At 43.5% G+C, this 27,681-nt stretch overlaps 1 protein-coding gene and 1 long non-coding RNA gene across 3 annotated transcripts; both read right to left on the bottom strand.

The window, feature by feature from the left end:
• Window positions 1–1,849: 1,849 nt before the first annotated feature.
• c3h16orf87 (chromosome 3 C16orf87 homolog) lies at window positions 1,850–27,531 on the bottom strand. 2 transcript variants are annotated; one of them, XM_008405048.3, is made up of 4 exons: window positions 27,334–27,531; window positions 25,312–25,411; window positions 23,728–23,907; window positions 1,850–2,359 (listed from the first exon to the last, which is right to left on the bottom strand). In XM_008405048.3, the coding sequence occupies exons 1-4, from the start codon at window positions 27,355–27,357 to the stop codon at window positions 2,241–2,243; spliced, it is 423 nt and encodes a 140-aa protein (XP_008403270.1). In that variant the 5' UTR covers window positions 27,358–27,531; the 3' UTR covers window positions 1,850–2,240. The 2 variants fall into 2 exon arrangements, with proteins under 2 accessions (XP_008403270.1, XP_008403269.1); XM_008405047.3 differs by having other exon boundaries at window positions 27,292–27,529.
• Window positions 3,091–23,721, bottom strand: LOC145551047 (uncharacterized). The gene is made up of 2 exons (XR_014086813.1): window positions 6,293–23,721; window positions 3,091–6,046 (listed from the first exon to the last, which is right to left on the bottom strand). It is a non-coding gene; the product is annotated as an uncharacterized LOC145551047 (long non-coding RNA).
• Window positions 27,532–27,681: the final 150 nt, after the last annotated feature.

Raw genomic sequence — 27,681 nt, 5'->3', positions numbered from 1 at the left:
TATGCTTGGATTTTACGGCGCCACCTTAAATCCCTGAACTTCACATTTTAACGGAAAAAAAGAGCAACGCGACTTGGATGTAACGAGAAACGAGACAGTTTTGTAGAAACGTAGTGAAGTAGAAAGTACAGATACTTACTGTAAAATGTAGTGGAGTAAAAGTAGAAAGTACCCATTATTAAATCTACTTAAGTAAAGTACTGATACACAAAAAATTTACTTAAGTACTTAGTACCTGTACTTCGTTACTTCCCACCTACCCAGAATGCATTGCAGCTTGAACAACATGGCAACATTCCTGTGAAAATATTTTATTAAAATTTCTAAAAACTAAATAACCTACAGTTAGTGTTGTTTTTACATGCAAGATAAATATTTCCCAAATAAGGCCTATTTTTATAACGAATCATGGTTCCCTTTAAACCTCCCTGGTAAGGTCTATTCAGGGGTCTTTGAGAGGAGGGTCCATTGGATAGTCGAACCTCGGATTCAGGAAGAGCAGTGTGGTTTTCGTCCTGGTCGTGGAACACTGGACCAGCTCTACACCCTCAGCAGGGTCCTGGAGGGTTCTGGGAGTTCGCCCAACCGGTCTACATGTGTTTTATGGACTTGGAGAAGGCGTTCGACTGTGTCCCTCGGTGAGTCCTGTGGGGTTACTCCAGGAGTATGGAGTATTGGTCCTTTGAGACAGGCTGTTATGTCCCTGTATGATCAGTGTCAGAAACTGGTCCGCATTATCACCAACATGCCTCCAGTCGGGCTCGTTTCCGGTGAGAGATTTTCACCGGAAATCTCTCACCGGTGATTCTGGTGAGAGATTGTCAGTGATTCTGTTCATTACTTTGAAGGACAAAATTTCTAGGACCAGCCAAGGTGTTGAGGGGATCCATTTTGGTGGCCTTTGAATCATGTCTCTGCTTTTTGCAGATTACGTTGTCCTACTGGCTTCATCAGAATGTGACCTACAGCTTTCACTTTAGCGGTTTGCAGCCGAATGTGAAGCAGCCGGGATGAGGTTCATTGTCTCCACATCAGAGGCCATGATCTTGAGCCGGAAAAGGGTAGAGTGCTTTCTTCAGGTTGGGGAGGATTGTCCTGCCCAAGTGGAGGAGTTTAAGTGACTCAGGATCTTGTTCACGAATGAGGGAAAAAATGGAGCGGGAGAATGATAGATGGATTTGCAGCATTTGCAGTGAAGTGGGCACTGTACCAGTCTGTCATGATGAAGAGAGAGCTGAGTTAAAAAGCAAAGCTCTCGAGTTACCGGTCGATCTTCATTTCTACCCTCATCTTTGGTCATGAGCTTTGGGTCATGACCGAAAGAACGAGGTCACAGATACAAGCGGCCAAATTGGGTTTCCTCTGCAGGGTGGCTGGGCTCTCCCTTAGAGATAGGATGAGAAGCTCTGTCATCCGGGAGGGACTCAGAGTAGAGCCGCTGCTCTTCCACGTCGAGAGGAGCCAGTTGAGGCTCGGGCATCATGAAGGAATGGGGTGTTCTGGGCACGTCCCACCGGGAGGAGACCCAGGAGAAGATCCAGGTGTAAGGAGGCCTCCTTTTCTGGCTTGTAGTCAGTAGGACTGGGCTGACAGTTTTTTTTAAAATACGTTTTATGCATTAAAAATACAGTTATGATGAAAAACCATTGTTTGTTCAAACATATATTCTGTGATTCATTTCAATTACATTATAACTGAAGATTTGTATTCATAATATTTTCAAGTCACTAATCTATATCAGGGCCAAACATACACTTTCTTTCATGTTCTATATTCAAATTCACACTACTGAGCATCTGATTTTCAACAAAAAATGTTTTATATAGAATTGGATATAAAATTCAGCAAATGAGAGGTTAGTGGTCCTTTACTACTAGCATACAAACAATAATCCAAGCCATTACAACATTCATATTTAAACCACATGTATACTGTTGTCCATAAGAAAAACAATCTAACTCTGTTTATTTTTTGAAGATCCCTTTTGCAAGAGAAGCATGTACTCCAGCCAGGCCTGGAGTCTTTGGTTATTTCACAAGCCATTATGACCTGTAAAATGATTTTCGCAACTATGAAGGTCCAGAGATTTTCAGAAGTCATTTTTAAAGTCATTGTCAAGGGTCAAACCTTTGTGATAAGTTTAAGTCAAGTCTTGCCCTTTTCATCCCAAGTCAAGCATCCACTTCAATGTGACTCAAGCCTAAGTCAAGTCTTGTTCTGATCTACTCTTTGGTCTTAATCTATAGGATAAGTCTCTGACTCAGGATCTTGCGGTTGATCTCAGCCAAGGCCACAGAAAAGACAAATGCCTTTTCATCAGAAAGACTGGCATATACGTCCACTTCCTTTTCTTGTTTTTCTGTGAATACAAAAACACAACATATTAAAATATTTTTAATATATAAGATTCTAAAATTTTAATTAACTCATGACATATATTTAATTTAATTTTAAGGACAAATGCAGGCAAGAGAAAAAGGAAACTTTCTTAGATGAGCAGTCAAATTCTAGGTCACTGGGGCCACAGCAGAAAATGTTGTATTTTCACTTGACATACAACTTTATATTAAAAAAATGTGTGTGTGTATATATATATATATATATTGTCTGTTACTACCCAATAGTAAGTCCCGCCCACTCCTCACAACTCTTCGGACTCACTACGGCCCAGTTCTCTGTCTAACAGGTCCGGAAAATCCCCAGAAACTCGGGTCTTACCCTAGCAATAGTTTGTGGTGAATTATCTGTTTAAACTGGGGTCGGAAAGGACTCGTCTAGCTCTGACTACCTTCGATCCAGAAGTTATGACCTTTTACAGTTGGGGGGCAATCCGCTGAGTAGCCCTCACAGCGACATAACCCCTACAACCACTCCTGTTAACGGTAGCTCCTCTCCTAAAATAACGGCACTTGTTAACGGCTAGATTAAATTTAGTGACTTAGAGTTAAGTCCCAAGGTCATTATTTTAGTTTTGGCTAAAAGCAACCTATAAAACATTTCTACTTTTTCCTCCCAGAATCAAACTTCATAGCTATTTCACAACCATCAAAGAACTTTAAGGTGACTCATTAATTGAATGTCCACAACATCTTTTAGATTTTCTTAAATGCTAATTATTTTATTAGTAAGGCAATTTTGCAAGGGTCAGTACAGCTTAATTCACTAGCAGAAATAATCAAATAAGTAAAATCAATAATCTAGCCTATCTTTCCCTAATGCTGACACTGAGAACTAAAAAAGGGAAACTTTGAGAGAGACGGACAGAGTTTGGCATTTTGAACCCCAGAACTGGCCTGATGATGAAGAAGGTGTTGCAGCAGCAGGAGGTTCCCAGTACAGGAAGAGTACTGACTTAGAGCGGCAGGTCTCGGGCATCAGGGTGACTTCCTCATGCGCGTAGCGGTCCTCAGCTTCTTGTCTTGCAGCTCTGTAGCTCCCTTCTCCTCGTCTCACGATCTTCCTGGTCCCACGGAAGGAACACACCAGTTCTTCCTCTTTGCCTTTGTTCTTTGCCTTTGTCTTTATCTTTGTCTTTATCTTCATCTTTGCCTTGGTCTTTGTCTTTGGGGGTCTAAACCCAGCTGTTGAGAGAAGTGCGATTTGAAGCCACATGTTGCGGGGCTAACGGGTTGGTCCCCATGTGCAGAACAGTCTTCGGTTCTGTGGCCCCGGCTCTTCTTCAGCTGCAGAGTTCTTTGTCCATCTCCGTCTTGGCTCGAAGCTGCCTGAAGGATCCAACCAAAGATTCCTCTGTTGCACCCACCTTATAAAGGGTTTATCCACCCTTTTGGTGCGTTTACATTGGCTAGCTTTGTTGCTGTGCCTGTCTCATTGGCTGACTGCTTGGACAGATGATCTCATATCCGTCACTTTGGAGACCTCATGACCTGATGTCTGTTCTAATGTCCCCAAGTTGCTCAATAGTTCCTCCTACCTCTGTTTCCTGCCCAACCTTTTCTTGAAGTTTAGCAATAAGGCCTTAGTCCTCTCCGTTCTCCTATCAGTTCCTATTTTCCCCTGTCCTTCCACCTACCATCTACCTTCAACACAACATCAGTGACCTTTAATTACAGTTACAACATTTTACACCTTTTCAAGTTCAATGTCAAAATCACATTTATAACCTTTTAGTTTCTCTGATTTAACATTCATTTATAATGTTATAATAACCATAACTTATTAGTTACTCTTATTATAATCATAATGTGAGTTCTTACAGACACTTCTGACAAGAAACCAAGAATAACCCATTATTCTAATTATCTGATACCATGTTACAGTTACTTGTTTCACCTTTAAGTACTTCCACAAGTGTAAGAGTAAGTGTAAATATTCTTATAATCAAACCAACATCAACCACTGGTTAAACCAATATTAATTATTGGCATAATTATAAGTCATTATTTTAAGTATTTTACTCTGGGTTTTATCCAATCTCTCAAAATGTTTAGATTTTATTCTTTAAAAACCTTTAATGCTTTAAAATAAGGAATGGTCTGAACTATTTTTAGCCTGATGCGAGACAGAAACTTCCCCTTTATTAAGGAAACCAGCTTTTCCTGTTTCATGACTCTCTTTCTGCCTGACTTTGATTTTTTATGATTAAATAGAAAAAAGTAGAATTAAAGCAAAGTTTGCAGGACACAATAACAACACACACAACCAGATTCATTTTATTACCGTCTGACTCCACTGTTGGGTCTTGATGTCACCTATGTCATTAATTTTAAGGTAATTTTATTTATTATTACTATTAAACTAAAATCTCCAGCATGGGGAAGTGGGATGAGCTCGACTTTTCTCGACACCCCCTCCGCGAGGTCAGACCTTTCACATGCTGGGAACCCAACACCCTCTTGCAGGTCTGCGTCCTCATCCCCTGGAAAGAGAAGATGGCAGTCTGGGATGTGAAGATCCTCCATCGTCACCAAGGCCACAGCAGTCTGGGATGTGAAGATGCAGATCCTCAGTCGTCACCAAGGCCTCAGCAGCCTGGGATGTGAAGATGCAGATTCTCAGTTGTCACCAAGGGCTCAGCAGTCTTCAAACTCCACTGCTCTTTGACACCCCCTCCTTGGAGTTTTGATGTCTCTCAGGAAGTGACGAATGTTGAAGAGAACCCAGGTCGCTCTGATCCTTTAATAGTGACAAAAAATCCTCAGCTGAATGAAGCGTTGGTTCTTCAGGATGTGGAAGATTCCTTAGGGACAGGTTGATGGGCAAAAAGCCTCAATAAAAAAATAAAAAAAACTCTGGATGTTCAGTAGAGCAAAACAAAAAGCATAAGCAGCATGACGCTTTATCCATAATCATAATCCTTTTCCATCGCTGGGGTCGTTAAAGGGTTACTGGAGTTGTCGGAGGCAACAGGACTCTGTCAGGCAGGACTCTGTGAAGTCCACAGGTTGCTTCCAGGTGTTGGGTGTGATTTCAACACTTTGTTGCAGGATTGATCTCGGTGGTTGTCTATGACGCCACTCCTTCCTCACGACTTCAGTCCCTTTTCCAGTTTAATCCATCCTTTTGTGACAGGAGTTCTTCTTTAGCATAATCCAATTTCTTCAGGGCCCTCCTAGTCCTAAGCCTTGAAGTTGTTCTTTGAATGGCAATCATCCTGTAATAGTAGCCAGTCTAACACAGGATGGCATGATGCTTGATTCTTGCAATGTTCTGGTTCGCTTTAGCTAAGAACTGGCTTGAACACTGACCTCGTGGACCCCTTTCTTCATAAGTAATACTTTTTTACATTGCAGTACTTGCTTCACAAAATTCATTCCATTGAATTTCAACTTGATCACCGTGACTACAGGCCGATCTTGATCTTTAATCCAAACTTTCTGTCCTGTTTTCAATGACACTGTAAACTGCAACTTCCCCTTTCCCTCTCTGGGCAAAAAGGAGAAGTGCCTTCGCCTTCCGGCTTTCTGTGACGTGAACGGAGTTCCTCTGCAGGGGAAGACCTGCTCTTTTTCAGCTGTCACTGTTACACCATGTCCATCAGCACCAAGAGGTACTCCTCACCTCTCTTTTCTGTTATCCATGGGGCCTGCTACATCCATGCAGATTGAACCCCGGGTAATGTGCTCTTGATGAACAACCCTTCCAACCGCTGCCCTCGGCGGCCTGCGTTGTATTGTCCACATACCTCACAGCCCCGTAGCACGCGTTGGACTTGTTTCACTGGGATCCAAAGCTCATGCTCATCCAGCTCCTTACGGGTGGGTCGTACGCCTGCATGTCCAAGGGCTTCATGCACGCTCCGCACGACCTCATCCACGTACTCTTCTGGGACCTCCCGTCCTCTGGGAGTATTGTCCCACTTCTCGGCTCAGACAAAGACAATTTTTCTCTGTTGGACATAACAGTCCACTTCATCATTTCCACGCCAATGAGCTCCCTCATGCGTGTGCTCTCAGATGCTCGACCTTGAGCTCCAGATGCATTTCACCACTTCCTTGTGAAATTACTTACATCTTCTGGACGTACGACCTTGCGTCGTACTCCTCGGTCTCTTTGTCTCCGAGTCGCCTATCCCCCAAAGCCTCTCAGGGTACCTTAGAGTAGGGATGGGTCTAGGCTAGGTTGGCTACTGGCTTCCCTTCTTGATGCAGCTGTTCATCTTAAGCGGAAGCTTTTCCCTCGCCTGCACGCTGTACAGTTACTGCAAGGGTCGCGGCTGACAAGCCTCATCAGTCGCTCCCAACTCTATTTCCTAAGAGTTGGTCTCCCAAGTGAGCTATTCAGACCCTCTCGTCTGTTTTTACTGACTTGGTCAAAGTAAGGCCCTCCTACTCATTAGGGTCGAGCCCACCCAGGGACGCCATGTCTGTTACTACCCAATAGTAAGTCCCGCCCACTCCTCACAACTCTTCGGACTCACTACGGCCCAGTTCTCTGTCTAACAGGTCCGGAAAATCCCCAGAAACTCGGGTCTTACCCTAGCAATAGTTTGTGGTGAATTATCTGTTTAAACTGGGGTCGGAAAGGACTCGTCTAGCTCTGACTACCTTCGATCCAGAAGTTATGACCTTTTACAGTTGGGGGGCAATCCGCTGAGTAGCCCTCACAGCGACATAACCCCTACAACCACTCCTGTTAACGGTAGCTCCTCTCCTAAAATAACGGCACTTGTTAACGGCTAGATTAAATTTAGTGACTTAGAGTTAAGTCCCAAGGTCATTATTTTAGTTTTGGCTAAAAGCAACCTATAAAACATTTCTACTTTTTCCTCCCAGAATCAAACTTCATAGCTATTTCACAACCATCAAAGAACTTTAAGGTGACTCATTAATTGAATGTCCACAACATCTTTTAGATTTTCTTAAATGCTAATTATTTTATTAGTAAGGCAATTTTGCAAGGGTCAGTACAGCTTAATTCATTAGCAGAAATAATCAAATAAGTAAAATCAATAATCTAGCCTATCTTTCCCTAATGCTGACACTGAGAACTAAAAAAGGGAAACTTTGAGAGAGACGGACAGAGTTTGGCATTTTGAACCCCAGAACTGGCCTGATGATGAAGAAGGTGTTGCAGCAGCAGGAGGTTCCCAGTACAGGAAGAGTACTGACTTAGAGCGGCAGGTCTCGGGCATCAGGGTGACTTCCTCATGCGCGTAGCGGTCCTCAGCTTCTTGTCTTGCAGCTCTGTAGCTCCCTTCTCCTCGTCTCACGATCTTCCTGGTCCCACGGAAGGAACACACCAGTTCTTCCTCTTTGCCTTTGTTCTTTGCCTTTGTCTTTATCTTTGTCTTTATCTTCATCTTTGCCTTGGTCTTTGTCTTTGGGGGTCTAAACCCAGCTGTTGAGAGAAGTGCGATTTGAAGCCACATGTTGCGGGGCTAACGGGTTGGTCCCCATGTGCAGAACAGTCTTCGGCTCTGTGGCCCCGGCTCTTCTTCAGCTGCAGAGTTCTTTGTCCATCTCCGTCTTGGCTCGAAGCTGCCTGAAGGATCCAACCAAAGTTTCCTCTGTTGCACCCACCTTATAAAGGGTTTATCCACCCTTTTGGTGCGTTTACATTGGCTAGCTTTGTTGCTGTGCCTGTCTCATTGGCTGACTGCTTGGACAGATGATCTCATATCCGTCACTTTGGAGACCTCATGACCTGATGTCTGTTCTAATGTCCCCAAGTTGCTCAACAGTTCCTCCTACCTCTGTTTCCTGCCCAACCTTTTCTTGAAGTTTAGCAATAAGGCCTTAGTCCTCTCCGTTCTCCTATCAGTTCCTATTTTCCCCTGTCCTTCCACCTACCATCTACCTTCAACACAACATCAGTGACCTTTAATTACAGTTACAACATTTTACACCTTTTCAAGTTCAATGTCAAAATCACATTTATAACCTTTTAGTTTCTCTGATTTAACATTCATTTATAATGTTATAATAACCATAACTTATTAGTTACTCTTATTATAATCATAATGTGAGTTCTTACAGACACTTCTGACAAGAAACCAAGAATAACCCATTATTCTAATTATCTGATACCATGTTACAGTTACTTGTTTCACCTTTAAGTACTTCCACAAGTGTAAGAGTAAGTGTAAATATTCTTATAATCAAACCAACATCAACCACTGGTTAAACCAATATTAATTATTGGCATAATTATAAGTCATTATTTTAAGTATTTTACTCTGGGTTTTATCCAATCTCTCAAAATGTTTAGATTTTATTCTTTAAAAACCTTTAATGCTTTAAAATAAGGAATGGTCTGAACTATTTTTAGCCTGATGCGAGACAGAAACTTCCCCTTTATTAAGGAAACCAGCTTTTCCTGTTTCATGACTCTCTTTCTGCCTGACTTTGATTTTTTATGATTAAATAGAAAAAAGTAGAATTAAAGCAAAGTTTGCAGGACACAATAACAACACACACAACCAGATTCATTTTATTACCGTCTGACTCCACTGTTGGGTCTTGATGTCACCTATGTCATTAATTTTAAGGTAATTTTATTTATTATTACTATTAAACTAAAATCTCCAGCATGGGGAAGTGGGATGAGCTCGACTTTTCTCGACAATATATATATATATATATATATATATATATATATATATATATGTTTTCACCTCTCGCCCATTCCCGTCTTGTTCCAGTAGCCCATTTTTATGTCGTGTTTATCAATGTCTCTCATGGTATGAGGTAGGCTATATAAAGGGTCTTGCCTAAGGACCCACACTGGATAGCTCAATTTCATTGTTGTATCTTTTTTGCCCCAGCCTGGATTCGAACCCGGATATCCCGGGTGAAGGACCGGTGACTTATCCATTGAGCTATACAGTCAGCTTCCAGTTCCCATCAAGACCTGGAACTGGAAGAGGAACTGGAAAAGACCTGGAAGGTGAAGACCAAAGTGGTGCCTGTGGTCATCAGGGCCCTCGGGGCAGTCACCCCCAAACTGGAGCAGTGGCTCAAACAGATCCCAGATCCCAGAACAACATCAGATATCTCAGTCCAGAAATGTGCAGTTCTAGGCACAGCCAAGATACTGGAGGAACCCTCAAGCTCCCAGGCCTCTGGTAGAAAACCAGAGCTCAGAGGATGAAAGAGACCACCCACAGAGGCCGAGAAGGGAATTATATATATATCTACAGTACAGACCAAAAAGTTTGGACACACCTTTTCATTCAAAGAGTTTTTCTTCATTTTCATGACTATGAAAATTGTAGATTCACACTGAAGGCATCAAAACTATGAATTAGCACATGTGGAATTATATACTTAACAAAATGTGTGAAACAACTGAAAATACGCCTTATATTCTAGGTTCTTCAAAGTAGCCACCTTTTGCTTTGATTACTGCTTCGCACACTCTTGGCATTCTCTTGATGAGCTTCTAGAGGTCGTCACCTGAAATGGTCTTCCAACAGTCCTGAAGAAGCTCCCAGAGATGCTTAACACTTGTTGGCCCTTTTGCCTTCACTCTGCGGTCCAGCTCACCCCAAACCATCTCGATTGGGTTCAGGTCCAGTGACTGTGGAGGCCAGGTCATCTGGCGCAGCACCCCATCACTCTCCTTCTTGGTCAAATAGCCCTTACACAGCCTGGAGGCATGTTTGGGGTCATTGTCCTGTTGAAAAATAAATGATGGTCCAACTAAACGCAAACCGGAAGGGAGAGCATGACGCTGCAAGATGCTGTGGTAGCCCTGCTGGTTCAGTATGCCTTCAATTTTGAATAAATCCCCAACAGTGTCAGTGGTTTTTGCGACTGCAGTTGGGGACACTTTCAAAGTTTTCCCAATTTTTCGGACCGACTGACCTTCATTTCTTCTTTAAGAAGAAAGTGGTAATGATGACCACTCGTTTTTCTTTACTTAGCTGCTTTTGTCTTGCCATAATACAAATTCTAACACTCTATTCAGTAGGACTATCAGCTGTGTGTCCACCTGACTTCTGCAAAACACAACTGATGGTCCAACACCATTTATAAGGCAAGAAAACCCACTTATCACAGGACAAAAAAATGGGATTTTCGTCAGCTATTGACACCTTGTTCTGCCGTGCGCATGGAGATTGAGGGCTTTCGGCAAGAGGTTTTTGTCAGAGTCGAACATTGCCAAAAATGGTCAAAAACGCTGTGTGTCCGCGTTCCCCTATCACCCCCTTCCCCTGTCGGAGGGGCCAAAGGGGTTGGGTCCAGTGTGTAACAGGCGGCAGCCGAGGGAGGGGACCCTAGCGGTCTGATCCTCGGCTGCAGAAGCTGGCTCTTGGGACGTGGAACGTCACCTCTCTGGTGGGGAAGGAACCGGAGCTAGTGTGCGAGGCTGAGAGGTTCCGGCTAGAAATAGTCGGCCTCACCTCGACACATGGCTCTGGTTCTGGAACCAGTCTCCCTGAGAGGGGCTGGACATACTTCCACTCTGGAGTTGCCCACGGTGAGAGGCACCGGGCTGGAGTGGGCATACTTGTTGTACCCCATCTGGGCGCCTGTACATTGGAGTTTACCCCGGTGAACGAGAGGGTTGCCTCCCTCCGCCTACGGGTGGGGGGACGGATTCTGACTGTTGTCTGTGCTTACGGGCCGAACAACAGTTCAGATTACCCACCCTTCTTGGAGTCCTTAGAGGGGGTACTGGAGAGTGCTCCTCCTGGGGACTCCCTTGTTCTACTAGGGGACTTCAACGCTCACGTGGGCAATGACAGTGAGACCTGGAGGAGCGTGGTTGGGAGGAACGGCCCCCCCGATCTGAACTCGAGTGGTGTTCTGTTGTTGGACTTCTGTGCTCGTCACGGATTGTCCATCACGAACACCATGTTCAAGCATAAGGGTGTCCATATGTGCACTTGGCAGCAGGACACCCTAAGCCACAGTGTGATGATTGATTTTGTCATCGTTTCATCGGATCTGCGGCCGTATGTCTTGGACACTCGGGTGAAGAGAGGTGCGGAGCTGTCCACTGACCACTACCTGGTGGTGAGTTGGCTCCGGTGGTGGGGGAGGAAGCTGGTCAGACCTGGCAGGCCCAAACGGTAGTGTGGGTCTGCTGGGAACGTCTGGCGGAGTCCCCTGTGAGACGGAGCTTTCACTTCCATCTCCGGCAGAACTTCGAACACGTTCCGGGAGAGGTTGGGGACATTGAGTCTGAGTGGACCATGTTCCGTGCCTCCATTGCTGAGGCGGCTTATCGGAGCTGCGGCTGCAAGGTTGTTGGTGCCCGTCACGGCAGCAACCCTCGAACCTGTTGGTGGACACCTTCGGTGAGGGATGCCGTCAAGCTGAAGAAGGAGTCCTATCGCACCTTTTTGGCCTATGAGACTCCAGAAGCAGCTGATGGGTACCGGCGGGCGAAACGGCATGTGGCTCGGGTGGTCGCTGAGGCAAAAACTCGGGCGTGGGAGGAGTTTGGAGAGGCCATGGAGAAAGCCTTCTGTACAGCTTCGAGGCGATTCTGGTCCACCATCCGGTGTCTCAGGAGGGGGAAGCGGTGCAGCACCAACACTGTTTATAGTGGGGATGGTGCGCTGCTGACCTCAACTCGGAACGTTGTGGGCCGGTGGGCAGAATACTTCGAAGACCTCCTCAATCCCACCAACATGCCTTCTGTTGAGGAAGCTGAGCCTGGGGACTCTGGGTTGGGCTCTCCAGTCTCTAGGGACGAGGTTGCCGAGGTGGTCAAAAAGCTCCTCGGTGGCAGGGCCCCGGGGGTGGATGAGATCCGCCCGGAGTTCCTTAAGGCTCTGGATGTTGTAGGGTTGTGTTGGCTCACGCGACTCTGCAATATCGCATGGACATCGGGGGCAGTTCCTATGGATTGGCAGACTGGGGTGGTGGTTTCCCTGTTTAAAAAGGGGGACCGGAGGGTGTGCTCCAATTACAGGGGGGTCACACTCTATTCAGGGTTCCTGGAGAGGAGGGTCCGACGGATAGTCAAACCTCGGATTCAGGAAGAGCAGTGTGGTTTTCGTCCTGGTCGTGGAACACTGGACCAGCTCTACACCCTCAGGAGGGTCCTGGAGGGTGCATGGGAGTTCGCCCAACCGGTCTACATGTGTTTTGTGGACTTGGAGAAGGCGTTCGACCGTGTCCCTCGGGAGGCCCTGTGAGGGGTTCTCCAGGAGTATGGGGTACCGGGCCCTTTGATACGGGCTGTCAGGTCCCAGTATGACCGGTGTCAGAGTCTGGTCCGCATTGCCGGCAGTAAGTTGGGCTCGTTTCCGGTGAGAGTTGGACTCCGCCAAGGCTGCCCTTTGTCACCGATTCTGTTCATTACCTTCATGGACAGAATTTCTAGGCGCAGCCGAGGTGTTGAGGGGATCCGTTTTGGTGACCTTAGGATTGCATCTCTGCCTTTTGCGGATGATGTGGTCCTATTGGCTTCATCAGATCGTGATCTGCAGCTCTCACTGGAGCGGTTCGCGGCCGAGTGTGAAGCGGCCGGAATGAGGCTCAGTGCCTCCAAATCCAAGGCCATGGTCTTGAGCCGGGAAAGGGTATAGTGCCTTCTCCAGATTAGGGGGGTCGTCCTGCCTCAAGTGGAGGAGTTTAAGTATCTGGGGATCTTGTTCATGAATGAGGGAAGAAGGGAGCGGGAGGGTGATTCTCACGAACCCAGAGCTTTGAATGTCTTCGAAGATTTTAAAGTCATACTCATGAAAACTAAAAATAACTCACTTTTATTTGAACAATCATCATTTCTAATATTTGGCACAGTTAATTGTTTGTTACCAAAATACTTTTTAAAATGTTTTTTTAAACTAATTTTGGAGTCAGAAATTCATTACCGTAATGCGTCCCAAGTAAAAAAAATGCTTTCACCTCAATTTATCATTGTAATTATTCAAGCTGGTTTATAAAAAAATACTACCAACTTGTTTAAAACTATGTAAACTAACTCAATATTGTAATATATAATGATTTCCTATTAAATAATAAAAAATATTTTAATAAAAGTGAGTGTCCGGAGGTGCAAAACTCATTACCGTAGCACCTTGTTGGAAGTCCTGTTATATTTATAGAATTTTTCAAAATGGAGTTATTTTGACCCATAATGCACCACAAAGAAGAGAAGACAAAAGACGGCTAAAAAATAAGATTGTTTGACATCTTTTGATTATGATAATTGTTACGTTTCTCCTTGCATATGCCTATTTCCACACCATAACCGATCATTACCGTAATGTGCATTACCTCATGTGCTTAAAAAGTGAATAATTAGATATTTTCCTGTAAAGAAGATATTAGGGAATTTGTACTGTAGGTGAAAAGTTTTTGCTGAGTCACCATAGCATGCTACCATTTTAAGCTATCTTATGCAAATGTCACTCATTACCGTAAAGCACAACTTTCATTACCGCGTAATTTGAGACCTGTTGTGGTAATGAAAAACAAGATTACGGTGATGAACAGTGTCTTTTTGAAATGAAAATATAGATAAATACATAGTGCATTTAAACTTGAATACTCCTTCTTATCGTTTTTTTTACAGAATTACAGCAGTTTTTGATTTACTGCCTACTTATGGAAAATGGTTATACTATTTTATGGCAACAAATATTACCTAATAGGAAGGGCAAAAGGGAGTAGTGCTGGATATCAATCAAAAATTCCAAAAATGCTTCGATTCAGAGGGGCCCATTTCAACTCATGATCCAATTTGATGGTTTTTCGATTCAGTTAAGGATATTGCGCCATCAAAATTTTACTTGGAAGGTGAATGAGTGAAAGAAGATGTATATTGGGGGCAGTTCTCCAGGACTGGCAGCCCAGGGTGGTGGTCCACCTATTTAAAAAAGGAGGATACAGAGTATGCTCCAGCTACAGAGGGTTCTTAGGCCTCCCTAGTAATGTCTATTCAGTGGTTCTGGATTAGTCGAATCTAAGATTCAGGAAGAGCAGTGTGGTTTTTGTCTTGGTCGTGGAGCACTAGACCAGCTCTACATCCTCAGCAGGGTCCTGGAGGGTGCATAGAAGTTCGCCCAATCAATCTACATGTGTATTGAGAACTTGGAAAAGGTGTTCGACCGTGTCCTTCAGGGAGCCCTGTAGGGGCTGACAGTAAGTCGGGCTTGTTTCCGGTGAGATTTGGACTCCACCAAGACTGCCGTTTGTCATCAATTCTGTTCATTACTTTCATGGACAGAATTTGTAAACGCAGCCGAGGTGTTGAGGGGATCCGTTTTGTTGGTCTTAAGATCGCATCTCTGCTTTTTGCAGATGATGTGGGCCTATTCGCTTCATCAGGTCATGATCTACAGGTTTAGTTCCAAGTATATCTGTGGTCATGGATGGAAAAATGGAGTGAGAAATCAACAGGTGGATTGGTGCAGCGTCCACAGCGTCCCCTACAGGGAGCCCTGTAGGGACTGACTTGTTGTGCTTTTCATTGTAAGCAGTAATGGCTTTCCATTATGGTTGAGCAATAATGCAACATTTTCTCAGTTGTACCGGTCTGCCCTGGTGAAGAGAGAGCTAAGTCAAAAGACGAAGCTCTCAATTTACTGGCCAATCTACAACCCTTCCCTCATTTATGGTCATGAGATTTGGGTCATCACCGAAAGAACAAGATCACAGATACAAGAGGCTAAAATGTTCTTTCTCTGGGCTCTCCCGGTGCGAAGCTCGGTCATCCGGGAGGGACTCAGAGTACAGTCTTGGCCAGAAGTTTTGAGAATGATTCAAATGTTAATTTTTACAAAGTCTACTGCTTCACTTTTTATAATGGCTATTTGCATATACTCCAGAATGTTATAAAGAGTGATCAGCTTAAAAGCCATTAATTGCAAAGTCAATATTTGCCTAGAAAATGAACTTTATCCCCCAAAACACATTTCAGCTTCATTGCAGCCTTAAAAGGACCAGCTAACATGGTTTCAGCTCCATTAACACAGGTGTGGGTGTTGATAAGGACAGGGCTGGAGATCAATCTGTCATGATTAAGTAAGAATGACACCACTGGACACTTTAAAGAGGCTGGTGCTTGGCATCATTGTTTCTCTTCTGTGAACCATGGTTATCTCTAAAGAAACACATGCAGTCATCATTGCACTGCACAACAATGGCCTAACAGGGAAGAGTAGCTAGAAAGATTCACCTCAGTCAACAAATATCACATCATCAAGAACTTCAAGGAGAGAGGTTCCATTGTTGCCAAAAAGGCTCCAGGGCGCCCAAGAAATACCAGCAAGCGCCAGGACCGTTTCTTAAAAGTGTTTCAGCTGCGGGATCAGGCTACCAACAGTGCAGAGCTTGCTCAGGAATGGCAGCAGGCAGGTGTGAGTGCATCTGCACGCACTGTGAGGCGGAGACTCTTGGAGCAAGGCCTGGTCTCAAGGAGGCCAGCAAAGAAGCCACTTCTCTCCAGGAAAAACATCAGGGACAGACTGACATTCTGCAAAAGGTACAAGGAGTGGACTGCTGAGGACTGGGGGAAAGTCATTTTCTCTGATGAATCCCCTTTCCGATTGTTTGGGACATCTGGAAAACAGCTTGTTTGGAGAAGACGAGGTGAGCACTACCACCAGTCTTGTCTCATGCCAACTGTAAAGCATCCTGAAACCACTCATGTGTGGGGTTGCTTCTCAGCCCAGGGAGTCGGCTCTCTCTATGTCTTGCCTAAAAACACAGCCATGAATAAAGAACGGTACCAGAATGTCCTCCGAGAGCAACTTCTCCCAACCGTCCAAGAGCAGTTTGGTGATGAACAATGCCTTTTCCAGCATGATGGAGCACTTTGCCATAAAGCAAAGGTGATAACTAACTGGCTCAGGGAACAAAACAGAGATTTTGGGTCCATGGCCTGGAAACTCCCCAGATCTTAATCCCATTGAAAACTTGTGGTCAATCATCAAGAGACGAGTGGACAAACAAAAACCTAAGAATTCTGACAAAATGCAAGCATTGATTGTGCAAGAATGGACTGCTATCAGTCAGGATTTGGTCCAGAGGTTGATTGAGAGCATGCCAGGGAGAATTGCAAAGGTCCTGAAGAGGGGTCAACACTGCAAATATGTCTCTCGGCTGGCCTGGGAACGCCTTGGGATTCCCCCGGAGGAGCTGGAAGAAGTGGCTGGGGAGAGGGAAGTCTGGGCCTCCCTTCTGAAGCTGCTGCCCCCACAACCCGACCCCGGATAAGCGGCAGAAAATGGATGGATGGATGGATGGAGGTTAAAATTAACATCTAAGAAAGTGAGCCAAAAGTTTTGCAAAAATAGAATAAAAAAAATAGATCCTTCTTAAAACAGTTATTGGACTGTGGGGCACTCAGAGTGTCAGCGAGGGCATTCCATAAATGTGTAGTGGCAGTCAAAAAGAGCCTAGCCCCTGTTCCTCAGCTCTGGGTATATGGAAAAAGTTTCAGTGGAATGGTGCAAATGAGTTGTGTTTTGTGGTTTAAGCAGTTAGGTCCATAAGTGCTTTGGTATGTGCATTGATGAGCAGGGAAATTTCGTATTCAATCCTCGTGGAAATGAGAAGCCATTGTGGAGAGTAAGGAATGAGAGTATGGTGGTACATAAACATGCAGTGGCTCAGAGCTCTCGACTAGTTTTTTTATTTATTTATTAATGTCACCTTTTTGTTATCTGGTAGGACAGCTGAAGTGCTCAAACAGTACAGCAGGGAAGAACTACTGAAAATGAAGGGTCAGACACAGGTTTGTCAGCTATTTTCAACTACATGAAATGTTGATTAAAAGTATATTATGCAGAATTAAAAGAACAAGAAACAGAACATTATTGCGGACTTACCATACCATACCATACCAACTTTATTTATAAAGCACTTTAAAACAACCACAGCTGATACAAAGTGCTGTACATTAAAACACAGCATAATAAAAAAAAATAAAAACTCTTACAGTTTAAAAACAAAAACATACACTCTAAAACTAGATCCCGCAGGAGTTAAAAGCCAAGTAAAATAAATGGGTTTTAAGACGAACTTTAAAAGTGGACAGTGAAGGGGCCTCTCTGACCTGCAAAGGCAAGTCATTCCATAACTTAGGACCTATGACAGAGAAAGCCCTGTCCCCTCTGAGCTTCCTCCTGGATCTTGGTACCTCCAAAAGCTGCTGATCTGCTGACCTGAGAGACCGATAAGGTACGTAGGGGTGAAGAAGCTCAGAGAGGTAAGCCGGGGCAAGATTATGCAGTGATTTAAAAACAAACAAAAGAATTTTAAAATGAATCCTAAAATATACAGGCAGCCAGTGAAGTGAGGCCAGGACAGGGGTCACATGCTCCCTCTTCCGAGTTCCTGTCAAAAGTCTAGCAGCTGCATTCTGAACCAGCTGCAGACGTGAGAGCAGCGATTGACTGACTCCCAGATAAAGTGCGTTACAGTAATCCAGTCGAGTCGAGATAAAAGCGTGGATCACTGTTTCAAAATGTTGCCTGGAAAGAAAAGATTTCACTGATGCCAATCGCCTTAAATGATAAAAGCTGGACTTAACCACGGCTCTGATTTGGCTGTCCAATTTAAAATCACTGTCCACCTTAAAACCAAGGTCCGTAATAACATGTTTAAAATATACCTCCAAAGGTCCAAGGTCAACAGAGGAGGACTCAGAGGAGCCACTGGGTCCAAACACAATCACCTCTGTTTTGTTTTCATTACAATTTAAAAAGTTCAAGGCCAACCAAGATTTAATATCACCAACACATGCCAGGAGATGTTTGATAGAGTGGACATCCTTCTGCTTCATGGGCAAATAAATCTGACAATCATCAGCATAACAATGAAAAGAAATCCCATGTTTCCTAAGGATAGAACCCAGAGGCAATAAATAAAGAGAGAAAAGCAGTGGGCCCAGAATTGAGCCCTGCGGGACACCATAAGTCATTGAAACAGCAGGTGATTCAGAGTCACTAATTTTCACTGAAAATGTTCTCTCCTCTAGGTAAGACTGGAACCATTTAAGAACAGTGCCATCAATACCAACAATGTGGTGTAATCGCGATATTAAAATATTGTGGTCTACTGTATCAAAGGCAGCAGTTCTGTGCTATGAAGAGTTTTAAAACCTGACTGGAAAACCTCCAGAATGCCATTGTCATCTAAAAACTGTTTCAGCTGACAGTACACAATTTTTTCTAAAACCTTAGAAAGAAAAGGCAGCTTCGAAATAGGCCGATAATTAGCCAGAACAGTAGGATCAAGGCCAGGTTTTTTAAGCAGTGGCTGCACTACTGCATGTTTAAAACTAGAGGGCACCACACCTGAGGACAGACTGCTATTTATAATTGCAAGAACAGGCTGCCCTATGCTAGATAAAATATCTTTAAAAAATTGTGGAGGGACAGGATCACGTGGGGAACCTGATGGCTTAATGTGGCCAACCACGTCCTCTAAAAGTGAGACAGTCACAGGCTCAAACTGATTGAAGGCAGCAGAGCAATGTACCGAAACAGAAGGGTCGGAGTCAGGAGCTGTGATAAGAGCCCTGGTACTACCAACCTTTTCAATAAAGAAATGCAGAAACTTAGCACACATGTCAGGAGAAGCTTCCAAACAGGCATTCTGTGGAATATTAAGGACAGAGTCAATGGTGTGAAATAAAACACGTGAGTTATGGCTGTTTGAGGAAATTATATTTGCCAAATATTCCCTTTTAGCCTCTTTAACCGTGCTCTGGTAGAGACGCCAACAGTCTTTTAAAATCTGAAAGGTAACCTGCAGTTTATCCTTTTTCCATCTGCGTTCAACACGACGACATTCCTGCCTTGCAGCACGAGTTCTGTCATTAAACCAAGGCTCAGGTTTAATCCTTGGCTGCCTGGTTTTTAATGGAGCAACCGAGTCCAGAATGGTTTGACAGGAAGAACAGAACCAGGACCAGAGCTCTTCTGTATCAGAGCTGAGGAAGTCAGATGATCCACAGAGCTGAAGAAAAGCGGTGGAGAATTTAGTGGCAGTGGAAGGGTTAATAATCCGACAGCGCCGAACAGCAGCGCGAGTTTTAACTGCAGTTGGTGTCAAAGTAACAGTGAATAAAACAGGCAGGTGATCCGAGAACACAGAGTCACAGGTTTCCAGGTTAGTCACAGGCAGACCGCAGGAAATAACCAGGTCCAGTGTGTGTCCGTGCTCATGTGTAGGACCGGATACGGCCTGTACCAGGTTAAAAGAGTCCAGAAGACTTAAGAAGTCCTTTACCAGAGGCTTATCAGGACAGCACACATGTATATTGAAGTCTCCAACAATAAGAACATGTTCATAGTTAGTTAAAATCCCAGATAAAAAGTCAGAGAAGTCGCTTATAAAATCCTTATTATATTTGGGGGGGCGGTAAACGACAGCACAGAAAACTGGGTTTACGTGTCTCATCTCAAATGACGTAAACTCAAAGCTGGGGAAAGACGTCTGTAGAAAACACTGCTTACAATTATAGTCCTGTTTGTAAACAGTCGCTGTGCCTCCCCCTCTCCTCGAAGTCCGTGGTGAATTAAAATAAGAACAATCCGTTGGTAAAAGCTCAGATAGAGCACTGGACTCACCAACACTCAGCCACGTCTCAGTCACAAACATAAAATCCAGGTTTTGGCGACTAAAAAAGTCCCGAAGAATAAAAGTTTTATTCACAAGCGACCTGGCGTTTACCAGGCCAATCCTGACAGGAGCTGGATCCTGGGCTTCGACAGGTCTGGAAACCCGGCACAGCGGTCTCAGGTTTTGGAGACACCGTTGGCGAATGTTGATCCGGGAAGGGCAGGGACGGCGTTGGAGAGGGGCTTGAACGCCGACCACTGGCACCAAACAGACATCAACAGGATCCAAGAAACGCCGAGGCACCCGAGAGCCCAGAAACGATCCATCCGATGATCGGGTAAAAGCAGAACAGTGCGTCAGATAAAACTTCAGCTTTACCAGCTGGCCGCCTCGTCTACCGCGACGACGACGTCTCCGTCGTGAAAGCAGCGCAGGAATCCGGAACAGGTGGCTCGGAATCCCCGACAGAAGCGGAGGCAAGGAGTGTTGGCCAACATTTTCGAACAACTCCACATCCTGGACCAAAGATTGGAGGTCCAGAAGTGTGCTACGACCGTACATCAGGAGAGACTCAGTTCCGCAGACGATACAGGTCAGAAACAACACAAACATAAGCAAATGTGAGAACGACAGACGAGCAGCCACACACACCGGCGCCATCTTGTCTCCACCCGTGGTTCTTCTGGACTTCTTTGTGAGCAGGTGAGAAAAGTTCGGAGAAAAGTTGCACAAAGTGGGTCTGACTTTTTAAAAAAAAACACCGGCTGATACTGATAATCGCTGGGTCTCAGTCCCAGGAGGAACAATAGCAGACATTGAGGACAGTTACAAGTACCTGGGAATACCACAAGCAAATGACAACCTCAATGAGGTCACAAGGAAAGGATCCACAGCCAAATACCTCCAACAAATAAAGCAAGCCTTGAGAAGCCAGCTCAATGGCAAGAACAAGATCCGTGCAATAAACAGCTTTACCAGTATTCAGAAACCCTGCAGGAATAATTAGCTGGCCAAAGGAGGAGATAAAGACCACGGATGTTAAGACTCGGAGGCTACTAACCATGCAAGGAGGAATATGGACTGGAAGCCCCGAGATCAAAGTGGGGAACACCCCCAAAAGTGGTGGAGAATGACTGAGCTAAGATCCTGTGAGACTTCCAGATCCAGACAGACAAGATGGTAATGGTGAACCAACCGGACATTGTGGTGGTGGATAAAGAACAGAGGAAAGCCGTTGTGGTGGATGTAGCAATACCAAGTGATTATAACATCAGGAAAAAGGAGCATGAGAAACTGGATAAATACCAGGGCCTCAGGGAGGAACTGGAAAAGGCCTGGAAGGTGATGACCACAGTGGTGCCTGTGGTCATCGGGGCCCTCGGGGCAGACAGTCACCCCCAAACTGGAGCAGTGGCTAAAACAGATCCCAGGAACAACATCAGACATCTCAGTCCAGAAATGTGCAGTTCTAGGCACATGCAAGATACTGGAGGAGAACCCTCAAGCTCCCAGGCCTCTGGTAGAGGACCCAAGCTCAGAGGATGAGAGACACACAGAGAGAGAGAGAGAGAGAGACCACCCGCGGAGGGTGAGAAGGGAATTTTACACACACACACATATATATATATATATATATATATATATATGCTTGACCAGTCCATCACCTTTACCCTCAGCCTCTTCAATAAAGCATTGATCATCTTAGAGGTGTGTTTGGGGTCTGTGATCCAGTTTTCAGACGGAGGGGCTCAGGCTCTGCTTCAGTATTTCGCGGTACAGATTGGAGTTCATGAAATGTAACTCCCCAACACCTGATGCACTCATGCAACCCCAGACCATGGCATTCCCACCACCATGCTTTATGAGAGCTGAAGAAGCCAGGCCCTCTCCTCTCCTGCAGGGCATGGTGTATGTCGGGTTACAATGGTTGCAAAGTCAGGACTGACTCATGGTTGCTAAAAACTTTACAAGACCAACTGATTGTAGTGATGTAATAGGTGTAAAATATTAAATAAAATGTTGTGCTTACATGATTGGCTTTATTTTCACTCTTACATTTAACTTAGTTACAAGTAAAATTACAAGTGGATCGTCCATATTGTCTCCAAGTGTATTCTGGGTAAAACGTGACACCAGCCGTCCACCAACGTCATCAGTCACTTGGCAACAGATGGCAAACTAGCTAGAGCATTCTTATGGACTAAGTTAACATGAGTGGAGCTCCATGGAGTGGCAAAGTGAAAAGAATGGAAAAAAGAGAGCAAGGAAAAGCCAAAAACTGGACGCATATTTTGTTTGTCGTCTTGGAGATGAATCAGACTTATTTGTTGGCAGCGATTCAGACCCACCAAAACTGCCAGCACAGCCATGGAGCTGGGCTAGTTACAGGGAGCAACTCTGACATTATTTACAATGTGCGAGTTAGCTGTAGACTGATTGTAAATTGTAGCAGCCTAGGCGCCTAGCCAACATCCCCTTTTTTCTCTCTCGGCAGTACAGCGGTAATCTCAGGGACTGAAGGCTGAGCTATAGTTGCGCTTTTGACAGTTTACGTTGAACGTGATGGAGCCAAGACAGCAGCATGGCGTTTATAGTGAAGGCCTACATTGCAGCCACCTGCAAGAGCAACTTCCAAATCATCCAGTTTGTGTGAACGGGCGCACGTGATCTGCGTCGAGTTACAAAGATCCAAAGCTGGCCGTGCACGAATCACTGCGTATCCACTTCAGTGCGCGCTGCTGCATGCCTGTTCAATGCGTCAAAAATAAACCTAGCTTCAGTAGTGGCTAGCTGCTCCAGGCTCTGAGGTGAAATTGATAGTGTCAAAATAATCTGATCGTCATCTGTGATGCTGAACTGCTTTGAATTTGTGTTGTTTCAAAATTAGTGACCACCAGTGATATGCGGTGAGGTTTTTAGCTGGTGAGCCACTAACTTAATCATAATCAGTTTTACAAATATAGACTCCCTACATGTTATTGTTTACATGCGGAAATGTCGCGCATGCAGACAACACTGAAGAGCAAAAAGACTAGTCTTTTACATGCCATCCATAGCCGCGCTGCCGCGGTAGAATAATTCCGTTAACTCAATGAAACTTGGAAATGTGGGTATTATTAATTTTGTGCTGTGCTCAACAGCAAAGGAAAAAACCCATTGAAGTACAACTCAAAACCACTTCTTTCTCACTCTCTGTATTGGCCAAGCTACACACAGACTCATTGCCATAGCCACTGACAACTCCTTACCTGACAAGTCTCCCGTTTTTGCCGGGAAACTACCGTTTTTACCCCCTTTCTCGTCATACTCCCGTTTTATTATTTTCCCGTAAATATTCCAGATTGTGCCGCTCGCTCTCACGTTAGTTTTCTCACAGGTCTTACCAAGTCTTATTCACATAAGACTTTGTTCACATAAAGACATGTGCCATCAACATAGAAGTGAAACATTCATTTCATCAGTCCAAATATTGTCCAATAAACATTAGAAATTTTGTTGCAACAATATTGCAACATTTGAAAAATGTTTGGTTTGCAACACCAAAACGTTTCACAGCACAAACAAATGACTCCTATTAGCCCAATTTGGGTCCAACATAAAATTCAAAATGGATACAATAATTCTTGAAACTTTACAATATTCTCTATGTAGTCATAGACCTCTGCTTATTAATAAGTCTTGTTAAAATGTGCCAACTGAGTCAATTCTGGACATGCCACTCAAACTCTGGGCCCAAAACGTTTGAGTTTTTTTAATAAAAATGTCTGGATAGATGTTCATTGCAAGGATTTACCCTTCTCTTCTTCCTGTTTCTTCAGGCCCACAGTCTTTGGGCGACCTCGGCCTCTACGGATGGTATCTGACTGACTGTTGGCTCGGGGTCTTCTGTGGTTTTCTGAGTCACTGGTTAGAGGAGAGCCAATTCTCTCTCTGCGAATTCGCTCTGTTCTTCTGCGCTTGAAGTCCAGTTTGTCTGAAACAAAATCACATGACCAGACAGGATGTACAAAAAGTGTAATTTTATATTTTAATAGGACATTATATTTTAAAAAACTTAAAGAAACATAAATGAATGCTTTTCACTTTGAAGTGATGTATTTATTAGAGGTCTGTTTCTTCTATCTGTTCTGTCTTCTGTTCTCGGCTCCCACACTCTGAGCTGGTCCACTTGCTCAGCCTCTCCTCCTTTTTCAAACTCTTCTAATTAACTAAAATTTAAAGAATTAAATATAAATGAGATGTTTGCTACCTTTAACGAAAAAGCTTAAGTCTATGAAAGCAGTGTAGCAGTTTTGCTAATGAGGCAGCTTATCATTATTCAGCCAAAGTAAGAAAATAACGAACTGCAGTCGGCTCTTTATTGTTAATGTGTTTCTTCTTATTGAGCAGTGAAAGTAAATAAAAGGTGTTACATGTCTTTTGTTTTTAGTATTTATTTACTGGAGTTCAGCAGGGCAGCTGTTGCTCCTCCTGCACTTTGGACTGAACCATTGTTCTAACAATGGTAGGGGGGGACCTAAAAATTTATTCTTTTTTTTTTCTGAGATAAATGGCAGATTTAGTTCGTTCTTTGTTTGTTTTGCCTTTTCATATTGATATTATTTAAATGCAAATGTTTCTTCAATGATTTTTTTTTTGGGGGGACAATTTTAGACTTTTCCAATACTGAGGGGGTCCGGATCCCCCCCGAGATTTACGCCTATGGGTACTAACAGCACAATGACTACCCATCTTGTCCTCACTCCCCATGAGGTTGATTGCAGTCTCATGCTGAGTAAGGCTGCCATCATTCCCCAGCCTGGGCTACATATGACCAGCACCACTTGTTTTAAATTCCTTCCACCAGTAAAACTTTCTCTTGTCCTGATGTGATGAACTCCATCTTCCACACTGAATTTAATTTGACCATAAAACCGAATACATACACCTGTCAGTTTCTACAAGCTGCTTTATTCTTAGTAACTGGTCAAGTCAGCACAAGCTTCAATTCTGATTTACAGCAATACTCATCTATTAACTAAAATACTCATCTATTAACTAAAATTCGGTTGAGATAGACAGACAGGCTGCATCGCTCTCAATCTGGAAATCCAGCCACCAGCTTGAATGCTTTATGCCAGGGGTGTCAAACTCCAGTCCTCGAGGGCCGGTGTCCTGCAACTTTTAGATGTGCCTCTGCTGCACCACACCTGAATAGAATAATTAGGTCATTAGCAAGGCTCTGGAGAACTGATTTACACAAGAAGGAGGTAATTAAGCCATTTCATTCCAGTGTTTTGTACCCGTGGCACATCTAAACACTGCAGGACAGCGGCCCTTGAGGACTGGAGTTTGACATTTGTGCTTTATGCCATGTGTTTGGTCAGGTGAAGCTTACCTGTAATAGCTGGTGAAGGACATTCACTGAGTTTTGCATTTAGAAGTTTTCTGCTGATAAATACATAACCACATGGACAGGACTTGCAGGCCACTGGAATCTGTAAAACAAAATGCAGATTTTTATATAATGCTAATATTAAATGATGTTTTCATGACGGTCAAGAGGGATTGAAAATATATGCCACCAGCAAAACAGGCACACAATTTTTATTGTAATTTACAAATGCATTTGTCTTTTGTTTTAGGTCCTAGCTGCAAAGGTCCAGTGTATCAATTACATTTATTTGTTTTCCTAAAAATGAATTGCCGTTTTAGAGGGCCACACATATACAAAAATTCACCGAACTTTATACATGAGTGAAATTTAATTACAGCATGTGTTGTGCAAAAGAATGCAGAATAAAAATAAGTCAACAGCACCGCCGGGGCAACTTTCAAAACCCTGTTTGGTACACTTTCCAAGACTTATCTCAAAAGTTTCAACAACAAACAGGAAGTCAGCCATCTTGAATAGAATTTGCAATTTTGGTTTCAATTGATCCGTTTCAAATTAAGTCAGCATGACCTAAGAGCATGGGGGATTAAAATTAATAGAAATTGTGAATTTCTGAGCATGTTATAATACAATAAATGTTTATATAAGCCCTACCAAGAAAGTCACAAAGGTACAAAACCTTTGATTGGTTCTTTTCAGGTCCCTAAGAAAATATCAGTGGTCAAATTTTGACATCACACTAGACCGCTACAGAGTAGGAAGTGTAATCTTTTACTTTGAAAAGTCTGTTTGACCAAATAGTTGCATAAATAAATATTTAATCAAATATTTATGCAGTATATACCAAAATACTCCATAAATATTTAAGCATATTCCAAATATTTGCATACATTAATATTTATGCAAATATTTCTATATCACTAGAGCTTAGAGTGAGGCTAAGCTCACTCTAATAACAGTGAGCCCTATTGCTATTACGTGGGATAGTAATAGCAGGGCTTAGCCTTATTGCTAGAAGCATTAAAACAACCAAACCACATTTTCACCTAGGATTATAAAATTTAGTAAACATGTATCTTCTCAAGACTTACAAAAAAGTCTCTTGGAACGCTGGCCCTATCGCAGAGGAAGTTGGCCAATTTTGGATGAAAACCACCTTTTGTCTCTTTTCAACACATTTGAGTATACTTCTTCTAGAGTTTTCCAATTAGAGATTTCTAAATGAGTTGTACTGTTTTGAAATATTGGCAATTGAGAGTTACTATCTTTTGTTGTTTCAAAACATGTGGGTGTGGTCAAGCCTCAAAATCTGACTTTCTCATCATCGCAGGATCACATTAACTCTTTATTGTTCACTCTTTGGTTGGAGCCAGTAGTTGGTAAGTTTCTAAAACCTTTATCATTGATCCTCATTCTCTGATGGTATAACCATCAGAGATAACACAGGATAACACAATGTGACAATCAGCCAAATACTAAATGTTCACTGCTGATAAAATTGCACAGTCACAAAAGAGAAAAGAAGAGTTGCAACACTTTGGGACCTGCATTTCTGCTGTACTAATGAAACTGTGCACATATAAACAAAATGCATTTTGTGAAGTAACATTTTTTTAAATGGAACTGAAATGTGTCACTATTTGGACTGTTGCCAGCAAGGCTATGACAAATAGAAAAACGTGTCATTCACTGTATATGAAAGCATAGCATGCATCTCACCAACATATAAGGAAACCCAAAGGGGCGAGGATCCAGATTTCTCTCCAACAAACAACTTAATTAGATTGTATTTAAATCCCTTAGAACTGTAAACATCAGACAACCTACCAAGGTTTTGATCCAACTTTTTCCTCCTGATAAAAGATTATACAGTGATTATCCAGAACAAATTTGATATTTTTTTTCTTTCTCCCCAGCAATGGTGAACTTGCTTTTGGCTGAGAAAGAAATCAGAACTAGATATTCTGTTGTACACAAACTGACCTGTTGGTCACATTCAGGACAGGATTTAGTTGCCATTTTAACCTTCTTTGTTTTGTGGGTCGACATGGTCCTTCAGTTCCGCAGACACACGAAGAGCCGAAGTCAGACCTCTCTGAGGCGGGTGGACCGGTACCGGATCAGACCTGACGATCCCGCAGTAACACCGAGCCATGCAGTTGAAAAATATTATCTTAGACTGAGGTTTCGTCTGCTTCCAGGACCATGATCAATTTCCTTTTCTTCTTCTAGCGTCTTCGTACAAATGTGATACCAACTATAATGTGCAATAGTGCCACCTGCTGGACTACATGGGTACGGAGCCCTCCAGGGGACATGGGGAAACTTTTTCTTTTGCGTTCCCTCACAAAAGGTTTTGCGTTCCTTCTCAAT

This window comes from Poecilia reticulata, chromosome 3, assembly GCF_904066995.2.
Source record: "Poecilia reticulata chromosome 3, P_reticulata-male-v2, whole genome shotgun sequence".
Taxonomy (NCBI): domain Eukaryota; kingdom Metazoa; phylum Chordata; class Actinopteri; order Cyprinodontiformes; family Poeciliidae; genus Poecilia; species Poecilia reticulata.
The sequence above is the reverse complement of the archived record's forward strand: the minus strand, read 5'-3'. Positions and strand labels throughout refer to the sequence as shown.